This window comes from Typopeltis vanoorti, chromosome 1, assembly GCF_054136105.1.
Source record: "Typopeltis vanoorti isolate ZY-2024b chromosome 1, IOZ_Tvanoo_1.0, whole genome shotgun sequence".
Lineage (NCBI taxonomy): Eukaryota > Metazoa > Arthropoda > Arachnida > Uropygi > Thelyphonidae > Typopeltis > Typopeltis vanoorti.
In genome coordinates, this window is record NC_143549.1 from 146,953,075 (window position 1) to 146,976,847 (window position 23,773).

The window sequence follows — 23,773 nt, forward strand, 5'->3', positions numbered from 1 at the left end:
TTTATTTCCTCTTTATATATTTGTGTATTGTTTCATTCGTCTTTCACGTATTTTACTTCGGCGAATGCTATAAGTACACTCATAATGACGCTTAACGTGATGATTACACTCATAATCACTCTAAAGGTCAGAAATAGGCAGACGTACAAACTCCTGCCTATTTCTGACGAATAGGCAGAACTGTTTGCACAATGCATATTATGGTTTCATTGTTTAGATACGTCATTGTACAAAACCGTGCATTAACTAAAATCGATTGGGTGACTTTAATTATAAACAAAGAGAAGTAATTCGAAGTCGAATCTATTATTTGTTTCCCAAATCGGAATTTAAACGCTTACTTCGTGTTCAAATATTGGTGTCCTCACAACATCGATAGAATACGCAGTATTATTTTATGACACTAATTTTACCAGACTGTGCAGAACACCATTTTAATCTTCCCCCCCTACACACACAGTCTCGCGCTGCATGCACACACGCACTCACAGGAAAGCGAATGATTGAAACAGGGGAGACAGAAAATAAGAGCGGATTACTTTTACCGCCAAAGAATAAACAACCGATGTCATAATCCCCGCCTGGAGCTGCGCATGCGTACAACACTATCGCCGAACAGCCGTACATGTGTACGGTGTGTTTAGCGTTGCCTGCGTCCCGTGGGGAGCGATTTCATCTTAGCTGACACACCATGACAGTCCTCCGTGAATGAGCTCGCTTTCCCGAACGACTGATAATCCCTATTCTGGTGTGGACGAGGGGAGAGAAACGGAGAGGAAATAGGGGGGGGGTAGGTGCCTCTGCTTGATAACAGCGTTCAAGCACTCCGCGTTGAACCAACGCAGGCATCAGAATGCCTCAGGCGAGCGTCGCTACCAGATCAGTGCTGGAGCGTAGGGTTACGGACGCCGTGAACCACATGGTCGATCTATCGGAGGGCTGGAAACAAGTGGCGTCTCTCGTCCCTCAAACTCCCAAACATTCCCGTTTCTATGACAACCCGCTAAGGCGGTCGTCACGTAGGAATTAATAGGAAAGTGTAGCTAAGTGACCAAGTGACGTAATAAGCGTTGGCAGTTAACAGTCTCTCGTCGAAACCTCGATGTGTGCTGGGCGCTATTTATCGCTCGTGCTCTGTAATCTACTTAACCTGAGACCAAAGCTATCATGTAATAGGGTCCGAAAGAGCTACCAATCAGGACTATTATTTATTTCTCACTGACCGGCTGGCTGCCGCTGCTCGCAGGAGGTTGTTTCCTGCGGAAATGCCGTTTGTCCCGGACGTACACGGAGCTATCTCGACTGGTTCAGAATTGTGAAATTCTATCGTAGTGGGTTCTTACGAAATATCGAGAACATGTGCGTAGTTTTGCTTACTGTATGGGGCGATGTGTACAAGTAACTGGAAGCGATTCTGCTAAAGATTTGGACAGCGAAAGCAAAGTGACTTTCTGTCCGTTACTCGTACGAACACAGAACATTAGGCCTAACTAGGCCTCGAGGAACATGCAGCAGAACGGAACTTGTTCTCCTCACTCTCCACAGGAATCAACGTTTCCTCTACCGATGGTGACAGCAGTGAGAACGTGGCACCCGCACGTTTACGGACAGCCCCCGAAACAGCCGACTCCCCACTTTATCGTCGACATTCTAGGATTAAGAGAGAGCGCTAGCCGACAATCGTCCCCGCTTCCGCTAGCGCAACCTTCGGTGCCGACGCCGCCGATGCCTCTGGTGAACGGCACGTGCTCCAGTGGTGGTTCCCTACGCAAATCTCCGTCTGCGATGCCATCGACTGCGATCGAGGACACGCAGGACCACAGGTCACCCGATCAGCCGCTAAACTTATCTTGTACGGACACTAAACGAACGTTAACCACCCCGCCGAAGACACCGTTGTGTCCTCCGGCTGATGTGCGCGCCAATAGGCTACCCACCACCACCACGGTTAAGGCGACCCCTGAACCGTCTTCGATACAGCCGGTCTTTCGCCTGGAACTAGCGAAGAAAACGTCGGTAACGACACAGCCGGTGTGCAACTCTAAGTCTATGTCCCCTTCGTTTGTCCGCTCGGTCACCTACACCGGACAGGCGACAGAGGCGAACTCTTTGTCAGTGAAAAAGGAGTGCACAAAGACAGGTACCATCACTTCCACACACGTCGTGACCAAAGAAAGTGGCCTGACGGGCAAAGGTAAGTTTCCTGGTTCCTTAAGCGTGTTCATTTAAAGGTTAAACGTGTTTACTTAAAGGTGAAACGTGTTGTTGTAAATGTCAGTCGTGTTCGTGTAAAGTTCACTTATTTTAATTAGAAGATCGATCTGATGTTTTCACGAAATCCACGCTCAAGCGTTGTTTTTACGTGGGGATTGTACTCTTGCGTTTATTCACCTCTTTTAACGCGACCAACCGAACTCCTGTTCTGTCAGCAGTTTGAGCCTAATTAATGCAGCAACTGTTCAGTAAGGAGACTGCTCATCCAATGATAACGAGACGGACTTTACCACCAGTAGCTCGCTCTGATTATCATGATGAGCATAAATACGAATATAGGAAAGAACATTTACATTTATTTATATTCCATTCAATGAAAAGAGGTTGCTGTCTTCTGATAGACCATTCTGGGAAGTTAACAGCAAGAAAGGGGAATCGCATTGGCTGATGGGAAGGGGGAAAAAAATTAAAAATACGTACACATGAAACGTTCTCGTGCAAACAAAGAAATCCGTACCGTGTTATGTTAAGTAACTTCCGCTGTAAAATTTTAGAATAAAAGTACAAATTTATCCTCTCTTTTTATTTTTAGCATCTCTTGAGCAATCGTGAAAGAGCCAGGTTCAGTACAATTATGGAAGCCTCCGTACCATTTAAGGTATTTGCAGTCGGTAGACGAGTAGCCTGAACGGGTTATAACCTTCAAGAAAGATAGTGTTTCCCCTTCAACGAAGTATATTATAGAACGTACAATGAAGAAGAAAAGTTACTTATTGAGGTTAAAATCAACCGCTGTTCTTAACTCAATATAAAGTAACATCGACATTTGAACTTCATTCACACACGGGAAAAAAAAAAAAAAACTTTCTATAACGGCAGCGATACAAAAATTGTGAATAACAACAAAAAATTAACCAGTGAATACGAAGAAAGATTGTCTACCTACCAATAGTCAATCTTGGTAACACTTTAAATGCTAATTAACTAACTCAATGTTTTTAATTGTAAGATTGAACTTTTTTTTTTAAAAAAAATTCAAATATAAACTGTTTCTCTTTTACGGATCTCACTTTTTTAAGGTGTTTATAGATTTTTTTCTCCTGTGTAACTTTACCTACTTTCAAATACGTAAATAAAAAGCAGACGAGGATTTTTATGATTTTTTTTTTTTTTTTTGTGAGGTCGAATACATGTTGATATTGGCGCATCAAAAGAGATGCACATTGGAGATGCTTCCGTAGTGTTAGAAAGACTGATCCAAATCCTTCTAGAATCCAAAGAAATGTATACGGCCTTTTCAACCGAAAATGACTCCGTCTGTCTCAGATGACGTTGGAGTCTTTTCTCACAGAAACTTGATTTTTCCCATCAAAATGACAATTCTGTGTCCTACGGCTGATTTGTACATAGGCCTCCTAGCCTTAGCATAATCTTAAAAACGATAATACATCGATCGGAGAAATTTTCTTCTAAATCAAGTGGGCCATACTATCGAAAACATTGAGAAACACTAGTCTAGCATATGGTACGTGTGTACCATATGCTAGACTAGTGTTTATATACATATTTCGTGGGGAATTAATGCAAAACCACTAAAGCAAGCCCTCATCTTGGTAAGGATCATCCGAAACCAGTCACTTTGCACCCTTTTTTACGAATGTTGTTCTATCACCTCCTGAATAGTGGAATAAAACGCTAATGCAACAGATTAAACGACCTATCCTAAAAAAGACAAAAAAGAAACAGTTTGTTAGGTCATTGATTCCGTAAATTTTATTATGTTTTGCATTATTTCAGTTTACTATTATTAAAAATAATTAAACTTAGTTCCTAAATTCAAACTTTCTGTATGGTTGCAGTCGTATTTTAATAGGGCCTTTTCCTATTACAGAAACATATAACACGATTTGTAAGATCAAATATTCTATTGCCATACAAATCGTAATACATGTTTATAATCTTCCACTTGATCGAATATCCCCTATCCGAATGGTTATTCCACACCGGAATAGAAAAGGTGGATCAGAAACCCATTTCTCATCACGTCCTCATACCCATGGGAACTATTCTATCCAGGGTACCATTAGCTTTCACTCATCAACGAGGGATTACAACAAGTATAGTTCAATAGCACGGTCCCCTATTCGATTCCCATTGGACTCGTATGTGTGAGGAGTAAATTACTTCACACAGTAGGCACAATAGTTGTCTACTTGCGTGTTACTATACTCTCCCATTCTTCCAGCATTCCGATCTCAAGTTAAAAAAAGAAAAAGCCTGGTCCCAGAAGAACAAATTTATTCGGAACCTCATACAATTCGGGAATAGAAGGATATCTTCATGGGCGATCACTTAAAATGTCAAGAAGCGTGTAAGACGGAAGCAAAGTTCAGTTTTCCAATGTCCAAAATGTCCGCACATCGTAAGAGCCATTAAGATTGGATCTTGTAACTGATACTTGAGAAGCTTAAGTACATAATGGTAATACTGCCTGTTATAGTAATCACTAAAACCACGTTTTTCATTTATGTATCGTTAAATTATTCTGTTTCATTTTTCCACTTAAAATCCTGAAGTGTCATTCATCAATCCCGAAAGGCATAAAAAGATATTTTAAAACACTTACGTCCACTTTTATTTGTAAAGTTCTCTTAAAATACGACGCTGTTAGCACGCGCCGAACACTCCTCCTCCTCTTCTTCCACTCGTAAGATTCCGAAAAAGAAAAAAAAAATCTCAGAGGTCACTCGCGGTGCATTGTTATATAAAGAAACTTGTAATTTCCAGTTCCACACACATCCGCGAGACCTTTTCTGCGTTGCTATAGCAACCGCGGTTTCATTTTTAATGTGTAACGATGTCTTTTACACACCCACCAAACCTAACCTCCTTAATATCTCATGAGATTCTCAAGATAACATGAATAACGATAAAAGAGGATTCAAAGTCTATTTGGTCCCCTTTTTTTCTTTATTTCCACCAGAACTCATCTTTAATTTACTCGGAATCTTTTTAGTCTTTCGGCCAAGAAACATACGCCTGCGAGCCTCCTTGGTTTCTATATGGTTGCAAAAATAGTCTATTAAACTGTCTCTGTGGAATAAGTAACACACTGTCGCATTCTAAACTGAACAAACCATGATTGGACTGGAAATTATTGTTGACATACAATTTAGCGTTTAACTGTGAAAGCGTCACTGCTTAAAAGTCTAATAGACTGAGTTATTATTGCTACAATTCATCGCATTCTTTATTCAGAAGTCTTGAATGGCATTTTTCATCAGTTAAGGCTTTATTCCCAAATGATGTAACGTGTTCAGTTGCATTCAGCAAAAGAATAAATTACATAATATTTCCAATATTTAGTCTTTTAAATCTAGTATATTTTGATAGTCCCATAAAAGAGATAAAAAATCTGATTGGTTGACTATTTGAAAGTGAAATTTTATTGTTGTAGGATTAGACGCGCTCGTGATGAAATGAACAATCTGAAATCGATTACACGGGTTTATTTTATTCAGAAAGAATATCCACAACATTCGGTTGGTTGTTGGAATTATAGCCAAATCAACTATAGCAATGAGGCCAGCGTATACATTTTCGAAGTGGTTTGCCTGTTTCGAGACTTTATAGATAAAGTTGTTTCTGTTGCAATTATAATATAGTATTGACATTATCTATCGGCCTAGCTGAGTCGATTTTTTTAAGTTATTAAAACCAACTACTGTATGTAAGTAGATTCGGGAGTGATGTAATGTGAGTTATATTTACAACAAAGAATGACCTACATTACCCTAATTTTAATTTTTATTTCTATCCATACAGTTGTTTGTTTCCTGTTTACGTTAAATATTAACTGATAAACAAAAAAGGAATTTGAGGATATACCCAGCTAATCCATGCGAGTAAGGCGCACAGCATTGATAACATTTTTTTTTAATTCGTTGTACATTTTGCGTTCATTTGACAATTAATTCATCGCAATTAACAAAGTATTAATAATGTGTAGTATTCCTTTCCACGATTTAAGCAGTTTGTATGAAAATTCAATAACTGTATTTTTATTAGAATCGATCAGATAAACTTAATGGTTTATCTGATTTTTTTTCATACCATATTTCAATTCCATATGCAATTCCATAATAGGCAGTTACAGGTGTACGGAATATTCAAATTCCAATTGGATAAATATAGTTACGTATATCTGAATAGCATCTTATGTTACCATCTCATAAGTTAAATGGCCGTCCTCAATTTAGAATCACTGTCCACAAAGAGAATGGAAGCCTAACAATTAAATAGGCTTTTGTAGTATGGAGACGGATGTAATGATGAGCATGCGTACTAGTAGCATTATACAATCTCTAATCATGACGTATAGAAGTAGTCAACGAAAGTCGCCATTTTGATAAAGAAAACTTTTTAATCCAAAACTACGTTTGCGAAAATCTTAGACGATAATGCGTTAATGATTTTTTTTATCATTATTAACACAATCAAAAGCGGACACGATTTTGATCTTTGAAATCTTTCTTTGCTCACTATATCTTTTACGTAACACAACGTGCAGCACCATATTCTATCTTTTGTTTCCCATAGCATGTAATCCAAGACCATTTTTAGCACATCAGAGAGAACAAGTTTTCATTTAACAAGCACTTAGCTTTTGATGAAGGTCTTGTTTAAGACGCGAGTGCCCCTTACTGTGACTATTAAAAAAAAAAAAAAATCCCTTAACTGCTAGGAAAAATATTTGAGAACTCATTTAAGTTGACTTTTGTTTGCACAGAAGGAACTGTTCTTTCGCCTGCAGGCTACAAGAACTGGCAAGCACACAAGAGCCCAGGAGGTGAGAGCAATTTCTTATTTTTGACATCTTTATTTTTCAGCGGGCACCGTCAGCTTTATCAGCCACTGAAGATAAGAACAATGGAGAACTCATTGCCTAGTTCGCAAACTAAATGCTAACTTAATCCTCTGGTTGTAAGGGCAGAGCGGAGTCTGTGTTTTACTGAACTGTATCATCTTATTCTCTCGCTCGTCTCTCACTCATTGGTAGAATGCATTGCCATTTCTAAAGGAAATAATGATGTAAGTAGAGTCGAGGGTTAAGAGAGAATATCGTTAGTCATCAGGTTTTAGTATTTTTTGTGACTAGTAAAGTTACGAAGATTTCTTACTATCTACATGGAGAAAAACAATAATAGTTGTTTGCATATTTATTCATAAGTGAACTTATTTGATTGTATACAATTTTTTGACAAAGTTATATGATGTTAATGACTTTAACATATTTAAGCTCTGCATTTTGTAGAATAAAACAAAACAACCTGTGAAATTGATAGTAGGAATTAAAAGATGGTAAAATTCGATTATTTTGTACTTTGTTTGTGGCCCCCGGGAACTACAATACCTTTTTTTTTTTAAAGTCAGAAACACCTAGAATCAGAGGAGATGGAATGTAAGGAATATTTTATAATGTTGAATACGCAAGCTTGTTTATCGGTGTGTATAACGTACTTACTCTCCAACCAACTAATCGTGGATTCAAATCCCACTGTGGAAATTGGACAATAAAAGAGTTTGTTAAATCGATGAGCCTGTAAACAATTTACTGATTCAATACAAATGAAACTAAGTATAATATTAGTCCTCATTCTCATCCAAATATGCAGACAGTTGAAGACCTGGATAGACAAGATCAGCAAAAAACACTGAAAATAAAGTACTTGTGTGACAACTCCATTAAGCAACCCCCCCAGAACACACACTTCACATTCTAGATGTAAGATTAAATTCCACTTAGTAAATTAAGACCAGCTATCTTTAGATGAAGTTGTCGCCATATTCATTTATCTCCAGTAATCGTTGACTTATTACAAACTGGATAAAAACTATCAGTGTGTGTGTTTGTTATTTGAGTATCGTAACATCAAGGTCAGGACACGTTATTTCAGACGGGTTGACTTACTACTAAAAAGGAAAGCTTTAGACCAAATTATGTCAAGGTGTTAGGACACTTAATACCTTGGTAATTTATTTCCCGATGTTTCTTCCCAGCAAGTAAAGTAAACAGATTTTTTTAGTTATGAAACAGTCGACTTTTCACAGCAAGTTTTATGATGGGCTGTATATTTTTCAATCACAAAATCTGGAATTTCCTTTATCCAACAATGAGGTTAATTGTTTTTAACTATTGTAATGCATATAATGAAAAGCGGAAAATTGGATGGATGCTACAAAGGATCAGTAGAACTTTAAGATTCTTTGAGGGTAATGAAGAAGAAAGTTGAAATACTTTCGACACATTGAAAGAATAGAAGGAGGACTTCTCAAAACAGTAATAGAAGGTTCCTGGACAAAGAGAAAGATATAGATCCGTGAGATGGATGGATAGATGGTGTGACTGGTCTTCAGAGAGTTGAAGTCTCCAGAAAAACATGCAACAAGACTACCTGGTGAGGACTAGTGTAGCATATCACTAGGAATGGAGTGGCCATCTGATGATGTCCAATGAATTATGGATGAATAATGCATATGCATTTATAAAAGTTGAGAAACACATATACACGTTTGTTTCAGAGTAATTTTAATTAAGAGGAGACAATGGGTACAAAAGCCTCTTAAATCAGAGGCCGTTTACACTTCGTACTGTGTAGTTCAACTGGTTCTACCACACGTGATCGTGAGATGTTACCTGAACCAAAAGTTCAATCTTTACTAATCGCCGATAGAAGCATTATAAAGGTGGCTGGATAATTGTACTAAACCAAATAGACAATTTCCTGTCGTGGGATTGTCGAGCACTACAAAAATAGCCTATGGGTTGGATATAACTCTTTTCCTTTTAATCAATGACTCTACGTAAGGACAATAAAACTGACTTTTCCATTTAGGCTTCGTCGTTAGTCTATTCGGAAGATATAATCATGATCCAAAAGCGCAGTTCAACTGGATAACTCCAAAACCTAATAAACGAGAACTGGAAAAATATGCAGTTTTTTTAAAGAAATGTTTTTAACTTTTTTTAATTTAAATTTAAATTTAAAAAAGGTCAAAAAAAAAAAGAGGAAAGCCTACGCAGACGGAGAAATGATTCTTTGAATTCACATCGAGGCAACCCTGACTAATCCTTTTTTTTTTACCAACGATTTATATTCTCAGGTGGCGAATCTGATTTTCCAGATAAAAACTACAGCACTTTTAAATTGAGATGTATGAACTGAGCTTCTGTTGAAATGGCCTAAGAAAGTACTTCGTTTTCTTGACAAAATCAGAGCTGTGCATTTTTACAGTGCTAGAAGAAGAGTGACATGATGTGTGCTCTGCGAGTAACCTTTATAAAAGGGCTTTTTAAATTAAAATGACTACGTTTGTTCTCTTAAACAGATTACAATATTTTTTATCCCTCATAATATGCAAACCGTCAGTGAAACACATACAATTAGTAGATATTGTTCTCATAGCCTTAGTTGACTCTTTTGTAATTCCAGCCAATCTCGCAGCTGAGATCAATCAAAAGGTTTTGAAATGTCATAAACAACTGTTCCAATTGCTCGAAAACTTTTCCATGGCATCTATCCAAAAGCTGATGGAAAATACAGGAGGATCCTCTTATTAAACCCCAGTGATAGCATCCACATCAGTTATCATTAACAATCAAGAAAACTCTTCGGGAAATTTAGGGTTCATTAGAGACACAGTACCTCGAATTCCCTCTTTGAAATATTTAGAATATCAGAAAACTCCAGAACTTTGTCTTCAAATTCTAGAAATGGGAAATATTCAGATTTCCACGTTAGACAACCAAGTCTAGAACCAAAAAAAAAAAAAAAGTGGCATTTTAGAAGAGTTGTGTACTGCACGTGATATTACTCTAGGAATCAGATGCATGTGATATTACTCTAGAACCTAGTTTACAATTGTCTTTATTATTCCTACTAGTGATGCTAAGATAGCAGATACTTAAACTTCGGGGGGGGTCAAGAAACTTAAGAGAATTTGGACTATTTTTCCTACATCAGAAATATGTTTGAATTTTAATACTGTTGAATCTTCTTCTTCTTCTTCTGCAGCTTCTCCCACTTAAGTGGGGTCACTGTTTGTAATGAGTCTCCTCCACACCTTCCTGTCTTGGGCTGTCACCTCATCCAAGTTCTTCATCTTCAAGTCCTCTTCTACCAGCTCCCTCCATCTCTTCTTTGGCCGCCCACGCTTCCGCCTTCCTTGCACATCCATCTGCATGACCCTTCTTCCCACATATCCACATATTCGTCCTCCCTCCTCATCACATGACCAAACCATCTCAACCTTGCCTCCTGTATTTTCGCTCCTAAGTTCATAACTTTCACTGTTCCCCTCACATAGTCATTTCTCAGACGATCCTTTCTGGTCACACCGCACATCCACCTAAGCATTCTCATCTCTGCTACTACTTCCATCCTGCTGATTTTATTTTTCCTCAGAGCCACAGTTTCTATAGCATATGTCATAGCTGGCCTCACTACTGTCCTATAAATTTTGCCTTTCAGATTGATCGGCGCCCTCTTATCGCATAACACTCCAGCCATCTCCCTCCAGTTCCTCCAACCCGCTTGTATCCTGCATCCCACTTCCTTCTCAGCTCCTCCATCTTCTTCCACTGTTGAACCTAAGTATCTAAAGTCTCTCACCTTCCTGATTGCATTTCCTTCCAGCTCCAGATCTGTCTCCTGGCCGCCGCCGCCCACTTTGCAATACATATACTCTGTCTTACTTCTGCTCAGTCTCATACCTCTCTCTTCCAGTACTTTTCTCCATCTTTCCAGTTTAGTTCCCGCTTCTTCTCTTGAATCTACACACAGCAAGAGGTCATCTGCTGTCCAAGGCGCATCTTCTCTCACCTCCTCTGTTACCACCTCCATCACAATATTAAACAGAAACGGACTTAATGCTGACCCTTGATGCAAGCCAACTGTTACTTGAAAACTTTCTGTCTGTCCCAAACCGGTCCGAACACTTGTCTTCACATTTCTGTACATTTCCCGCACCAACCTGACATATTTCTCCGGCACCTTCTTCTCCCTCAGACACCTCCAGACTTCTTGCCTTGGCACTCTATCGTATGCTTTCTCCAGATCAATAAATACCAGATGTAGCTCCCTTTGTTTCTCTCGATATTTTAATACTATTGAATACTGGTATTAATATTGAAGATCACTCGATTTAAGATGCATCACGACTATAATTTAAATACATTGATACGGAGACCGACATGTTTATAGCTCTCCCAAATTTAGTTATGTGACATCTATCAGCGAAAGGCTGTAAATCTACAGTACGTTAGTACGTGGATGGGATGAGGATCATTTTTTCCCTTTTTTTTTATCATTTTAAAAATATTTTTACTTGTCTGGAAACCCTGCTCTAGAGACCAAATATGGAATTTTTCAATCCACTTCAGGAAACACAAACATGCATGCTCACGACGGGATTCAAAGCCTGTTGGCTGGAGAACAGATACCATAATCACTCAGCCCATCAGGTTAGCACGTTAACCTAATACAGTCAACTTGTGAACTTGACTGTCCTGTGAAGTCTCATCTCCATCCAGGAGGGTGTCTCCCTGAGCTCCATAATGCGCAGTAGGAAGATAAGATGGTGAGACTCTAATCTGTTCCATCTCGCAATTTTATTCAAAGGGTCAGTTTGCCTGTTTTTTGAGGGACGAAACACCTGAGTTTCGTCCCTCATACTATCCACCTCCATATAAGACCAACTAATTTACCTTTGACTGAAAAATCCTAAAGGTTTATCGTATCATAAACGGGAGCCGAACCCAAGTCTCTTTCCAACTAACGGGCTCCTTGGAAACCAACTGAGCTACGGAGGTGCACGTCAACAGTTACATATACTGAAAGACAGCGTTCATTCTCAAAGATTCAACAGTGCAATACCATCTGTGGCGAACAAATGACCGAGTTAGGCAAAATTAAAACTTTTTTTATTATTATTTTATTTTATTTCGTTTTTAAGTTTTTTAGTTTTTAATTTCGTCGAAGTTCATATTCAACTTCCTGCTACAATACGGAATATTAAGTTTATTCACAAAAATTTTAGAAAGAATTTTTGTATGTAAATCTAAACTCATCGTCTTTACTTTAAGAATTTTTTTTTCCCAATAGTTTTTCACTCTTCTGCGTAGTCTAAACGATCTGGAAGTATATGATTTCTAAACTGTTGATGGCATCATTATTTCCCTGCGTTGTTATTCTATCAGTTGCAACATCAGCAAGTTCATTCACTCTGTTCTGCTGGAATGACATTTTTGCAATAGTTTTACACTTTACGCACGTAAACATGTTAAACTGTTTCTGAAACTTAAACTCTTTAAAACCACAACAAAAAAGTATACACTTTTGAAAATAAGAATCTATGCATTGTACAGATACTTCGTATTTGTACAATAGACACTATTTCTCCTTGTGGAAATAGACTAGTCACGTGATTAATGCCCCTAAACACGATAATGGTAACAAAGGATCTCTCACACGCAAGTTTAAAAAAAAGAAAAGACAACACAAGGGGAAAAAAATATGAAAAATGAAGCAGGGTGAAGTCAATTAGGAGATGAGACATGGAGGAGAGAGAGAGAGAGAGAGAGAGAGAGAGAGAGAGTGTGTGTGTGTGTGTGTGTGTGTGTGTGTGTGTGTGTGTGTGTGTGTGTGTGTGTGTGTGTGTGTGTGTGTGTACGAAGAAAAGCAAGAAAAAAGAAGAATAAGTAGTAGTTGCAACAGAAGTTTAGTCTGGTATAACACCACGAGTAGCAGTGTGTAGTTGAGATTGCCAATAAGAACTATCTCGAAGATTTATCAAGTTAACGGACATTACAGCAATAGCTTATTTCTCTTTAGGGCAGCTGCGAAATTAATGTGAACTGTTGAACAGCTTAGCTTACCAACAGATAACACTGTTGGTAAGCAGTTCGTTGATTTAGTAAGAAAATATTGAAAAAAGAAGAAAAACAACCATCAGATTCGAGTCTAGATGAGAATAAGACATACTGTATAGAATCATAAAACTCAACTCCTTTTTAGATTTCAAGAACTTCATAATTTTTTTTTGTTTTGTTTTTTTTTAGGTCTCGCGAATCCTTAAATTTTATCTAAGGAATTTATTGAATCCGTGTGTTAATTAATTTCGTCGAAGTGCATGCTCATAAGAAGATCTTAATGAACTGGAGAGAGATTACTTCTTTGTGAATGAAATTAATTAATTTGCAAGCTTGGCGAGCTACATTTCCTATTGCTAGTTTATCGAATTAATTACAGATAAAAATTCTGAAGGGGAAAAAAGCTAATGATGTAAGTTGTTCTCACCAATTTAAATTAAGAACATCTTTACAGGTATTCAGAGGTAGAAACACCGATGTAGAGGAAGCTTAATACCCGTTAAGTGCGTTGCGATTTGTTAGACATTAATAACTCTTCTCAAGAGCGTAGCAGGTCTTAGATTACCTATAAATGTGCCCCTTTCTCCGTCTCTTTTCGGAAATAAAAGCATTCTAAGAGATCCTAAGTAAGGCGATAGCTTAGTGAATTCTATTTTGCTTCAGCGTTGAAATAAAAGAAGATGAAGGAAGTCTAATAGAGTGAAACAAGAATTGGTTATCTCAATGGAATGCAATGGACTTTGCTTTCCTATAAGGCCTTATTTCTCTCTGTTAGTAATGATTTATCTCGTAATCCATAATATGGTTTTTATGCAAGCACCCATGTTTGTTATTATTAAAGAAAAATGAAGTTGGACTCGAAGAAGTTAAGGTAACGTAACACTTTTTAGTTTTATAGTCCAACCACAGAAGCAAGAGCTCTCGTTGGCAGACTGCCAAGAAGAGTCAATTCATGTTGAAGGGGTGAAAGAAATAAGGCGATGTACGAATCGGTCACCAATACGCGAAATCGCGTGTTTTATACGTCAAATTTTCCAACTGTTATACAACAAAATAGTTACCACTTGAAAAACTACAATGATCGTAAAAGAGAAGTTAATTTTCCGACGTGTAATAATAAACAACTCATCTCACAATACGGATTGATTATCCTATTATCGGAATGGATTCTCCTTCTGTGGACATGCGCAGAAGTGTCGAAGGGTCTCGTATCTGTGGGCGTACTATGATTAAGCTCCTATTTTGTGGGGTGTAAAAACCTAAGATTCCAAAAGGGAAAAGCGCTGGTAATTCTGTGTGAGACCACTAACTCACCTTCGTTTGATAAGTCATCACCAAGGCTCTTCTTGACTTATTCAGGATTTTAACCCAGGTCTTCTCAATCGAAATGAATATATCGAGTTAGTCTTGTACTCTACGGAGGTGCATCTTGTCTTGAAGAGTGAGAGAAATATTTAGGAAAAGAAGATAAGGACAGCATAACGACAAATTTATACTGAACAGCTAATAAAAGATTCGAAGCAAGTTTAATTAATGCAATTTCAACATCTGTGTAGATGGGTGTAACTTTTACATAGTTAAAATGAGTCATTACAATGATTTTATCAAATAAATGTTATATCCAGGGAAACACGAACCAGTTTTGAAACTAACACTGTTGTAACAGCAAAATACGAAAAACTTGTCCTGCTGATTTGTTAGTGTGTGCGCGAGCGTGCGCGCTCGCTGGCATCCTCGTTGTCACGTCGTAGTTCAAAATATCAGTATAAGCTAATCCCTCGGCCATCTCCGGTAAATAAATTACAATTCGTTCTCGAATGGAACCATTCCCAAGTGACTAAGTATTAAAGAGAAACACAAAAGGAACCACGCCGTATGACAACACGCTTCCCATAGGCATGGAAGTCAGCATAAATGATTCTGTCTCTTTAACTCGAACATCTAAAATATTCACAAAGAGACAACAACATATCTAATATGCGTAATTGTACATACTTCCTTAAATATTCCTTCAGAGAACTTTGTAACTTGTGTAGTAGTGTTTAAAGACGAGGAAACGCAACGTGAATCCATTGGACAGTCCCCAATTGCTCTATACTACATACGAAGCACAACGCTACATATAATTGTCTTTATGTCACGCGAATTCTCTATTTTAATGTCATTTTTATTTTTTCCTTTTTTTATATCACACGAACTAATTTAATTACATTGAATGGAAGCACTCTTGACCCAACAACTGAGATTTCCGATGGAAGTGAGGACAAAAACATTTCTTTACCATTAGTTGTTCATAGTTAAAATTACATGGAATAGCTACTTGAAAATCTCTCCCCAGAGATGTTTCTTTAACTATAAAAGTCTCTTGGGGTAAAGACCAATAAATGAGAAGACTGTTGAATAGTTCTAATCTCACTTCTTCGGATGGCAGTCTGCAAATAAGGACTCCGCGACGGACACATAATGAAACAATCCACAGTCCACCGTGCCTCTTTTCTTTGATTACGTAAGCAGTTTTCCAGTTAGCTTGGAGTATATAGTTGCCTGTTATAGTAGCTCCAAGTAATTGACAAGTTCAAAGCAATGGCATCCCAGAAAATCGACTGCATGACTTTATCGTTTGCAACACAGGCAAAAAATTTCTTGGAATCAGAAATCGAGAAAATTTCTGGCCATGTCGCAATTTCGTTTGAGTACTGAAATCAAGACTGCTGTTCAATTATTAAAAGTTGATTAAATGCACATAAAAGTGACCCTTTGCTGATTATAGTCCTTGTAAGGACTGGTTTAAAGGGTCGAAGCAAGAATGCTTTTTATCTTCCCCGTTATCTGTAGAGGACAGTGTAGGGATAAGGTGTTATTGAGCTATTAAGGCTCTGATCATGGCAAGAGGGTAACAGCAATAGCCGAACCTCAGAACTTCACTGGCTACAGCATTGCCATCCATTACCCTCCAAGGGTATTAATCACCGACTGTTTAAGTAAAGGTGAACTCTCAAAAAATCGGACGATCTCTAGGCCACTCCATAGTGGGCGAAAGACCGTCCATATCTCAGCGTTGGTTCCACTCAGTGACAGGCTCCCCCACCACCGAGCAGAACCGCTCAAATTCCGAAGAAAATCATTCACCGACAAAGCCCCTCAGCGGGCCGTGCCGGAGAACACTTTCCCCGGAGACTCAAATTGCTCCCTTAAGGCAAAAACCTGAAGAGAGCGAACTCGAAACTCTCGAATCTCAGCGCCCAAGGGGGTAACAGCAACATCCGAACCTCAGTTAAATTTCATTGGTACAGTATTGCCATCCATTACCCACCAAGGGTATTAATCACCGCATCTCACGGTCGATTATTCCCTCCAACCATTCCTTTGCTGATTACTATTAACATTACTGTCTTAACGGGTGAAGCAAAAGCTTTTCATATTCCCGGCTATCTTAATAGAGACTGTGAGTTGAGAGAGTTTATGAGCTAATTGCTCGCCCTGAGTGGGCTAGGAGATCCTCAGTGTTGGGGTTGATGATGGCTTTAGGTCTTTTGTGCTTAGAATAGTCCATTGCATCATAGTCAGCAGCCAGTTGGATCAGTCGGTTAGGGTGCACAGTTGCTTTTGAGAAGAATTTAGTTGCTATAGTCTGCATGAAGGTATAAATATAAGGGACCTCCGTGTCCCGGTGCAGATGGACAGTTTGGATGAACCATGGGACGCCCAGGATCACTCTAAGACACTTGTTCTGAATGCGTTGTAATTTAATAATATTCGAGTTTGAAGTATGGCTCCAGGCCGGTGAGTATTGGACGAACCATCAGTTTGTATATGAGAAATTTGATGCTGGTGCTCAGTTTACTGTTTCTGTTAATTAACGGATAGAGCTGGGCTATGAATTTTGATGTGTTTACGCAGAGAGTCTTGATATGGGAGTTGAAAGTCAGTTTTCTGTCCAGTACTACACCAAGATATTTGATCTCTGTTTTCCACTGAATTTTTGTTTTAAATAAATAGGAGAATATAGGAGAATATCTTCTTTAGGAAGCATTGGTCTTCTCATATTTCTTTAATAAACAACATAAGTTTTAAGATATGGTGTATTTTGAAAAGATCATTTTTCATTTTGTTATTTAAAAATATTCTGTTTTTTCAAAAAATGTTTATTAAAACTTTTTAATTAACTTAATATTATATAAACATTACTTGCTACTTTTATTCAGATAAATATAAATTATATTCTACAGGAAAAATTAATAACTTTTGCACTAAACTAATACTTCATTCTTTTATCAGAGACGAAGGAATAACGTCAACTTGTACCCGCAACTCTTGGGGGAGGGGGAAAGCCGTACTGATTTCCGTAATAGACACTGAAATGGTTCGACATATTTAGTAATGATCCTAAATATTAAATTTTATCAAAATTCAATCGACAAAGCGATACTATTACGTGCAATAGATGCGTTTACCTATTCTTGCCAAATGCATCAAATGGAATGGGAATGAATTTGTTCCAAAAGTAATCAGTAATTTCTTTGCAAATCTGAGCTACCTTTTGTCCATAGATTTTTTTTTCTTATTTTTCTTCATTTTTTTCTTCTTTTAGGCTTCCGTTAACAGCAGAGTAATGTTATCACATCCGGGAGATGAATTTCATCCACCAGCTAAAACCATTCTGCTACTTTTATCTAGGACATTTTCTCAACCTCAAATGCCCTGGCAATTGTAGACTCAGAAATGTATTTCTCAATTAATTTGCTAATCGTTCGCGACACGATCGTGCAGTTTTTTTCCATACGGTTTTCTCAAAAGCAAGTAACGAACGTTTGAAAAATGCAGTATATTCATAAGCATTTCTATTCCCATAATGTTTGCATGCTACATGTTAAGCATCGACCTTATGGCCATGCCTTTCCAACAATTGAACACACAGAATTCTCCGTTGCTAACGGAAATTCTTGACATAAATACTTATATAAGAAAAACAGTAATATACCCACACAAAAGAACTATCTACACAACACAACACAACATTGAGATTTCTCCCAAGATCTCCAGACTTAAATGTCTCAAGTTCTCCCTGTGTAATGTTCTAAACGCAGAATTATACACCACTCACTAACTCAGGCATTCGATAGTTACTGTCATATGCATACCACCACATGTTTACAAAGATGAACATTTCAAAGGTGTATTCAGTAGTAATATAATATTGCAATCCATGTGTGCTTCAAATACGATAATTACTATAATGTTGCTCTGTCTTGTCATTTGAAAGGGAAAAAAAGTATAGGCCTCCTTACTATCATTTCACATATCTCTTCAACTGTTTACGATCTACAGCCATTGCTATAATGACTAATACCGAGATAGCTGTTATTACGGGATTCATTCGTCATTTTTTACATTACGCGTCAGCTAATATCAGCTTTTTACTTGTGCAAAGGCTAACCCCCCCCCCTGCAAAAAAAAAAAGTCTGTCCCATTACAAGACTTTTATCCCGCTAATCTCTACTCATGTTTTTCGTAAAATTTATGACTCTTCTTTGTCCCGTTTGTGTCCTCAGGATCCACCGACCTCCCACACGTTCCACCCTGAACTCTTCTTTTCATTTACTACATTTAAACCTCCCCATTCCCCTTAGTATTACTCTGTTCCTTTCTTTTTTATCATTCATTACGATATTGTATTTTATTTCTTTTTTTTCTCCTTATCAGTGGAATGTTACTGTTGTCTCCGTCTAGTTCTCTAGTTTCCATATTTTAATAATCCAATGTAGTAAGCTTTTCACCTTTCCAATACACCCCACTAACATACACAAACAAACAAACTAAATAATGCGCGTGTAAATGTACACGAACAACATCATTAAAAGATAAGAAAGTGTGCTCAAATTCAAATAGTGAGTGATTCGGGTGATAACTTTTCAAAAGTCAAGATTTGGTTAGTCTAATCAGAATTTGCCAACAATGTCGTTCGTTTCCAAATATAGACAGTTAATACTCGAACTATTCATCGCGTGAATTATGTGAATTCAAGTATGCCTTTGTTGACCTTAAAATTCCATGATGAGGTTGCTTTGACATAAAGCATCTTTGTCAGCTTTTAATGATTTAAATATAAAGGGATTATATTCAACTGATTTTCGATTTATATATCTTATATCTATGTATGAATGGTTAGCACGGAGTTTAATTTTAATTTCGTCTATTGTAAGTGTTTTTTATTTATTTATTTTTAATAGAACAACTTGAATTTTAATTCTCCTTGTGTACCGCAAACTATTTGTCCACCAGATGGCGCCAATGAACTCAACCACCGAAGGTTAAGATAAAATGCAAAACACAAATAAATAGAATAAACAGTATAATAATAATAAAAAAAAAATTGAGTGGTGGGAGGGAGAGGGAAAGAGGACGAATTTTTTTTTTTTTTTTTTATAAAAATACCAGAAAACAGATGAATAAATGTCAAACATTGTGGGTTGGGAGGAAGAGGCGAATAAAGAGAAAAAAAGTGGGTCTTGACGGAACAGAAAGCCCGATAAACGCATATTAGTCTTCCGCTTTCTTTCACCCCCCCTCTCACGCTCTGAGAGTGCCTCCCCACCTCTCTCGGTGTCGATTCCTATCGGCGATCAGTCACGGCTCGCGTTTTCTCCCCGCAGTCTTCTACATCGGTAGAAAGATCAGCATCTCGTGCCCCCAGGACTCCCCGTCGTGCAGGTGTTGTGCTGAGCTCTGCTCTAACACGACGCGGAATCCCGAATTCACTTTAAAATGATTGCACCGCCATCACGACAGGCGTTCAATATGCCGCTCGAGAGCCGTGTGCGTTATCAGTCACGGAGTGTCACTAGAGGGCCGAGCCGAAAAAGGAAAAGAGAAAAAAAAAACAAGAAAAAAAAAAACTTTATGGTCTCTTAATTCTGACTACAAGCCTTGCTCGTGTGCCGTTTAGTGCTCAGTCGATTTCTGGAAGACGTAAACGTGCACTGCAGACCGCCGATGACACATCTTGCTCCGTCTGGTCGTTCTATCGCAGTTTCTTACTGCCATCAATCTTCAGGCAGCTGTCTGAGGATGAACTTTTTCTTGTACTTGCTCCGAGAATAGTTGAAAGTCGAGCACAAATTTGGGGAGGGGGGGAGAAAACATGAGTAAATAAGAAATTGAGCTGAGTGAAAGATAAAGTCTTGGCCAATGCCACAGTGTCTATGCGCCGATACGGGATTGAGAAATAGGACTGAAGAGTAAAGGGAGGTGACGTTGCAAAATGCCATAGACCTCATTCCGAAGATTATCACTGAGTGTAAACAATCTCGCTTCTAAAATGAATGGTCTGTTAATATAGGAAACATGCTCTTCTTGACTCGGAAAAACGATGGCTCCAGTATTGATAAGGAAAAACTTTTTGGGTGAAAATCAAGAGGGTTGCCTAAACGTACATTTTATTATTAATCATACCGGTCATGTATTTCATCCAAACTCGATCATGGTCGTGTCGTCAGGTTTCCAGATATTTTCAGGGTGATAATTCGATTACCGATGTTTTTCAAACGGTAATGAACAGTTTAAAGCAAACTATATTTTGTTATCCCTTTCGAAAAAATATGCAAATATCCAGAAAGACTATAATTTACGCATAGTTGAGCCCTTCACAATATCGTTACATGCACCATATATACTATTCAGCGAGTAACTTGTCATTTAAATAGTTCCGATCTATAATTCCGATCTATAGCTGTCCCCATAACACATTAGAGTTAGCAGTGGCAGATCGTGGCTTGAAATCGTGAGGGGTGCTGCAACTTTCGCAATATACATACACACTGTAAGTACAGTGTATACGTGTTTGGATAAAATATCAAAATTATGGTAAAAATTAAAAAAAAAATTAAACATGAAAAATATTGTTTATTATCGACAAAATTATACAGTTTGGTATAATTCAAAATTACTTAAAAATAAAATCATTCCTTTAATTGTAATTAAAGGAATGGATTTACAATTTTTGGACATTACAATTAAATCCTTTACTTTGTAATATCCAAATATTTAAAGAGACGGAGTAAACTCGATAAGCACTACAAACACTCTACTACTGGTGCTAACTGCATATAAACAACAGTGGAACTGCGCGACGGACAGTGTCGCAGTACGCTAATAACTCGCATCTCACTATGACGTGCATATGCTTGCGCGCGTAGCAATATGACACTGTGGTAAACACAGGGCTGCTAGCGTCCATCGCTCTCCTAAGTGCTACAAGATGGATTTTTATTATTTTTTATACAAAATAAGAGAATTGTATAGGATTGTTGATGATAAAATTAAATATTACAAGCAAATATAAATAAATTAAGAAATATTTATATATATCGAGAAAAATTGGGGGTGCTGCAGTTCCGTAGTGTCTATGCACGAGCCGCCCCTGAGGGTCAGTAGCCTGTCATGGAAAAAGTTGCTGGCCAGGGCTACCAAGTGGATAGTATGCTTTTTTTTTTTTTTGTAACCATCAGTATGTATTTGAAATTCCACCGTGAGTTAGGATGTTTGGAGCTATTTTTAGATGATAGATGAATGTCATCATTTGGTGTGCGACGATGGGACTTGTTTATCGGAGGCGTGAAGTGATCGAAAAAAAAAGTCCACGTTTAATCTCTAGAGCAAGGTTTCTGGATTATATAACCCTAAGTCTGCCTTAGTGCTAATATAGATTTATAATCTTCCACTGGTAAGATACACATAAAAATAGCAGTTTGGCTTTAAAGACAATGCTATGATAAAGCAATTAATTAGTCTTCTGTTTACTGCATGTATCATGGCCGATTTATCTGTCTTACGGTAGGAATCTCTGTTCCAAAAATTACAAAACAGTCCGGGAATTGAGATCGAATGAAATTACTGAAGTTATGACTACGAGGCGAATGTCTTATGTCTGTTAATTGCATCTTTTCTAGTGTTAGTTTGTCGGTATGTTGAGCGAAAGATCTGAAGCTTTCTAAAGGAAAAAACTCTGCCACGTGGTATTAGACTCGCTACCTCACCTTCGCTTCCTACTTAGGTTCGAACCTTCAAAGGGCACCTGTCACATCCTTCCGACCGAATTACAGAAACATCTGCCAAAGATGATTCCATCATCATTGTTAAGTTAGGCAGTAGCCTAAGTAGAAATCAGCAATAAATTACAAGTTAGACTGGAATTGTTCGGTGAGATACGATAGTGTAACATGCGAAAGCGACAACAATCCATTGCAACAAATGCCGACCATGAGGCCTCCTGTGGTTTAACACATACTGGACCAATCGATATGTGACCCATTTGGCCTGTTAAAACTGGACCTGAGCATTGTCTAAGACTTAGACAATGCTCAGGTGTGATGCCTGGTGTGATGCCTAGACCTTGATGTAATCTATAGCAATTGGAGCTAGTCTAAAAGATAAAAGAGATTATACGAGGAGGTCCAAATTGCACAGCCAAGTCACCCGTGTTGATCTCAGTTCAGGCTTGTTTGTTGATTCTTCACTAACTCAGTAATACTAAAAATACTTAGGAAAAATTGCTGAAGTATTCGAAGACTCGCATTACTCTTTGAAAAACGAAGTTGAGCTGATTAAGTACGTGTACAAGGCAATGTGAAGAGAAAGTAATTCGCATATGCCGAAATATTCGAAGATATCTTCTAATTGAATATGTAGAATTAAACTTAGTGCAGTTATATTAATCCATTAAAATTAAGTTATTTATTGCTTAACAAAAAAAAAAAAAAAACAGATAAAGGAATATAATAGTTAGCTCCGATAAATAAACGACGCACTTTCTTTTGCATATTGCACTGTACATATTACATCACTCGTATTGTAAGTTTAAATTTCCATATTTAAAACATACTAGCATGCACCAAAGCTACCTCACCCACTATTTAATACTACAAATCCTTACATGAAACGTGTCCGAATACAAAGAAACAAGCAAAGAATGCTCAAAATTGCACTAAGATTCCACTCTTTAATTGCGTCTTCTGATTTGAATATGATGAAGTCATAATAACTTAATTTCTGATCTTTCACCTCCTTATTTATAATTTTATTTTGTTTTTAGCTTATCGTTTAATTTTATCTTGCTACGTGATCTTGATCCTTACACCCCTTCAAGATTTCTCCATACTCCTCCCTCCTTCGACCTTCTTCCAAATAGCTATTCGAATAACACTCGCTGCTAAATAAATCAAATTGCAAATAAATCAAAATGGAGAAAAAAATATTCTTATTTTAATCCCTTGCCGAAGCGCGTGAAGTCTCTTCACGAATAAGCCACTTTTATATAGAGATAATTGACTTTACATCACTTGCCTCAGCTATCCCACAATGCACTATAGGATACTGTTGTCATTTACTTTGTAAAGCAAACAAAAACGCTTTCTACTTTTCGAATTGCAATCATGCCATCCCTCTGGCATGATTGCAAGATCAGCTGTCTTGAAGTACCAAGACAGCTGAAACCACATATCATACTCATCCAACTACAATTCCAAGTAAATTTATGCCCGTACAGTTTTCCACTACTCTCTTTTTATTTAATTATGTCATAATTATAATATATGAAAGCTAAATTATTAGACTTATTTGGAATTCGTTGTT

The 23,773-nt window shown here is 37.7% G+C and overlaps 1 protein-coding gene across 1 annotated transcript in view; it reads left to right on the forward strand.

The window, feature by feature from the left end:
- Positions 1-672: 672 nt before the first annotated feature.
- The window catches only part of LOC150110520 (uncharacterized), a 118,940-nt gene continuing 95,839 nt past the window's right edge, over positions 673-23,773 (forward strand). The window contains exon 1 of the mRNA XM_090394449.1: positions 673-2,194. Within this exon, the coding sequence (XP_090250575.1) occupies positions 1,507-2,194 (688 nt within the window). The 5' untranslated portion in view covers positions 673-1,506. The remainder of the gene's footprint in view (positions 2,195-23,773) is intronic.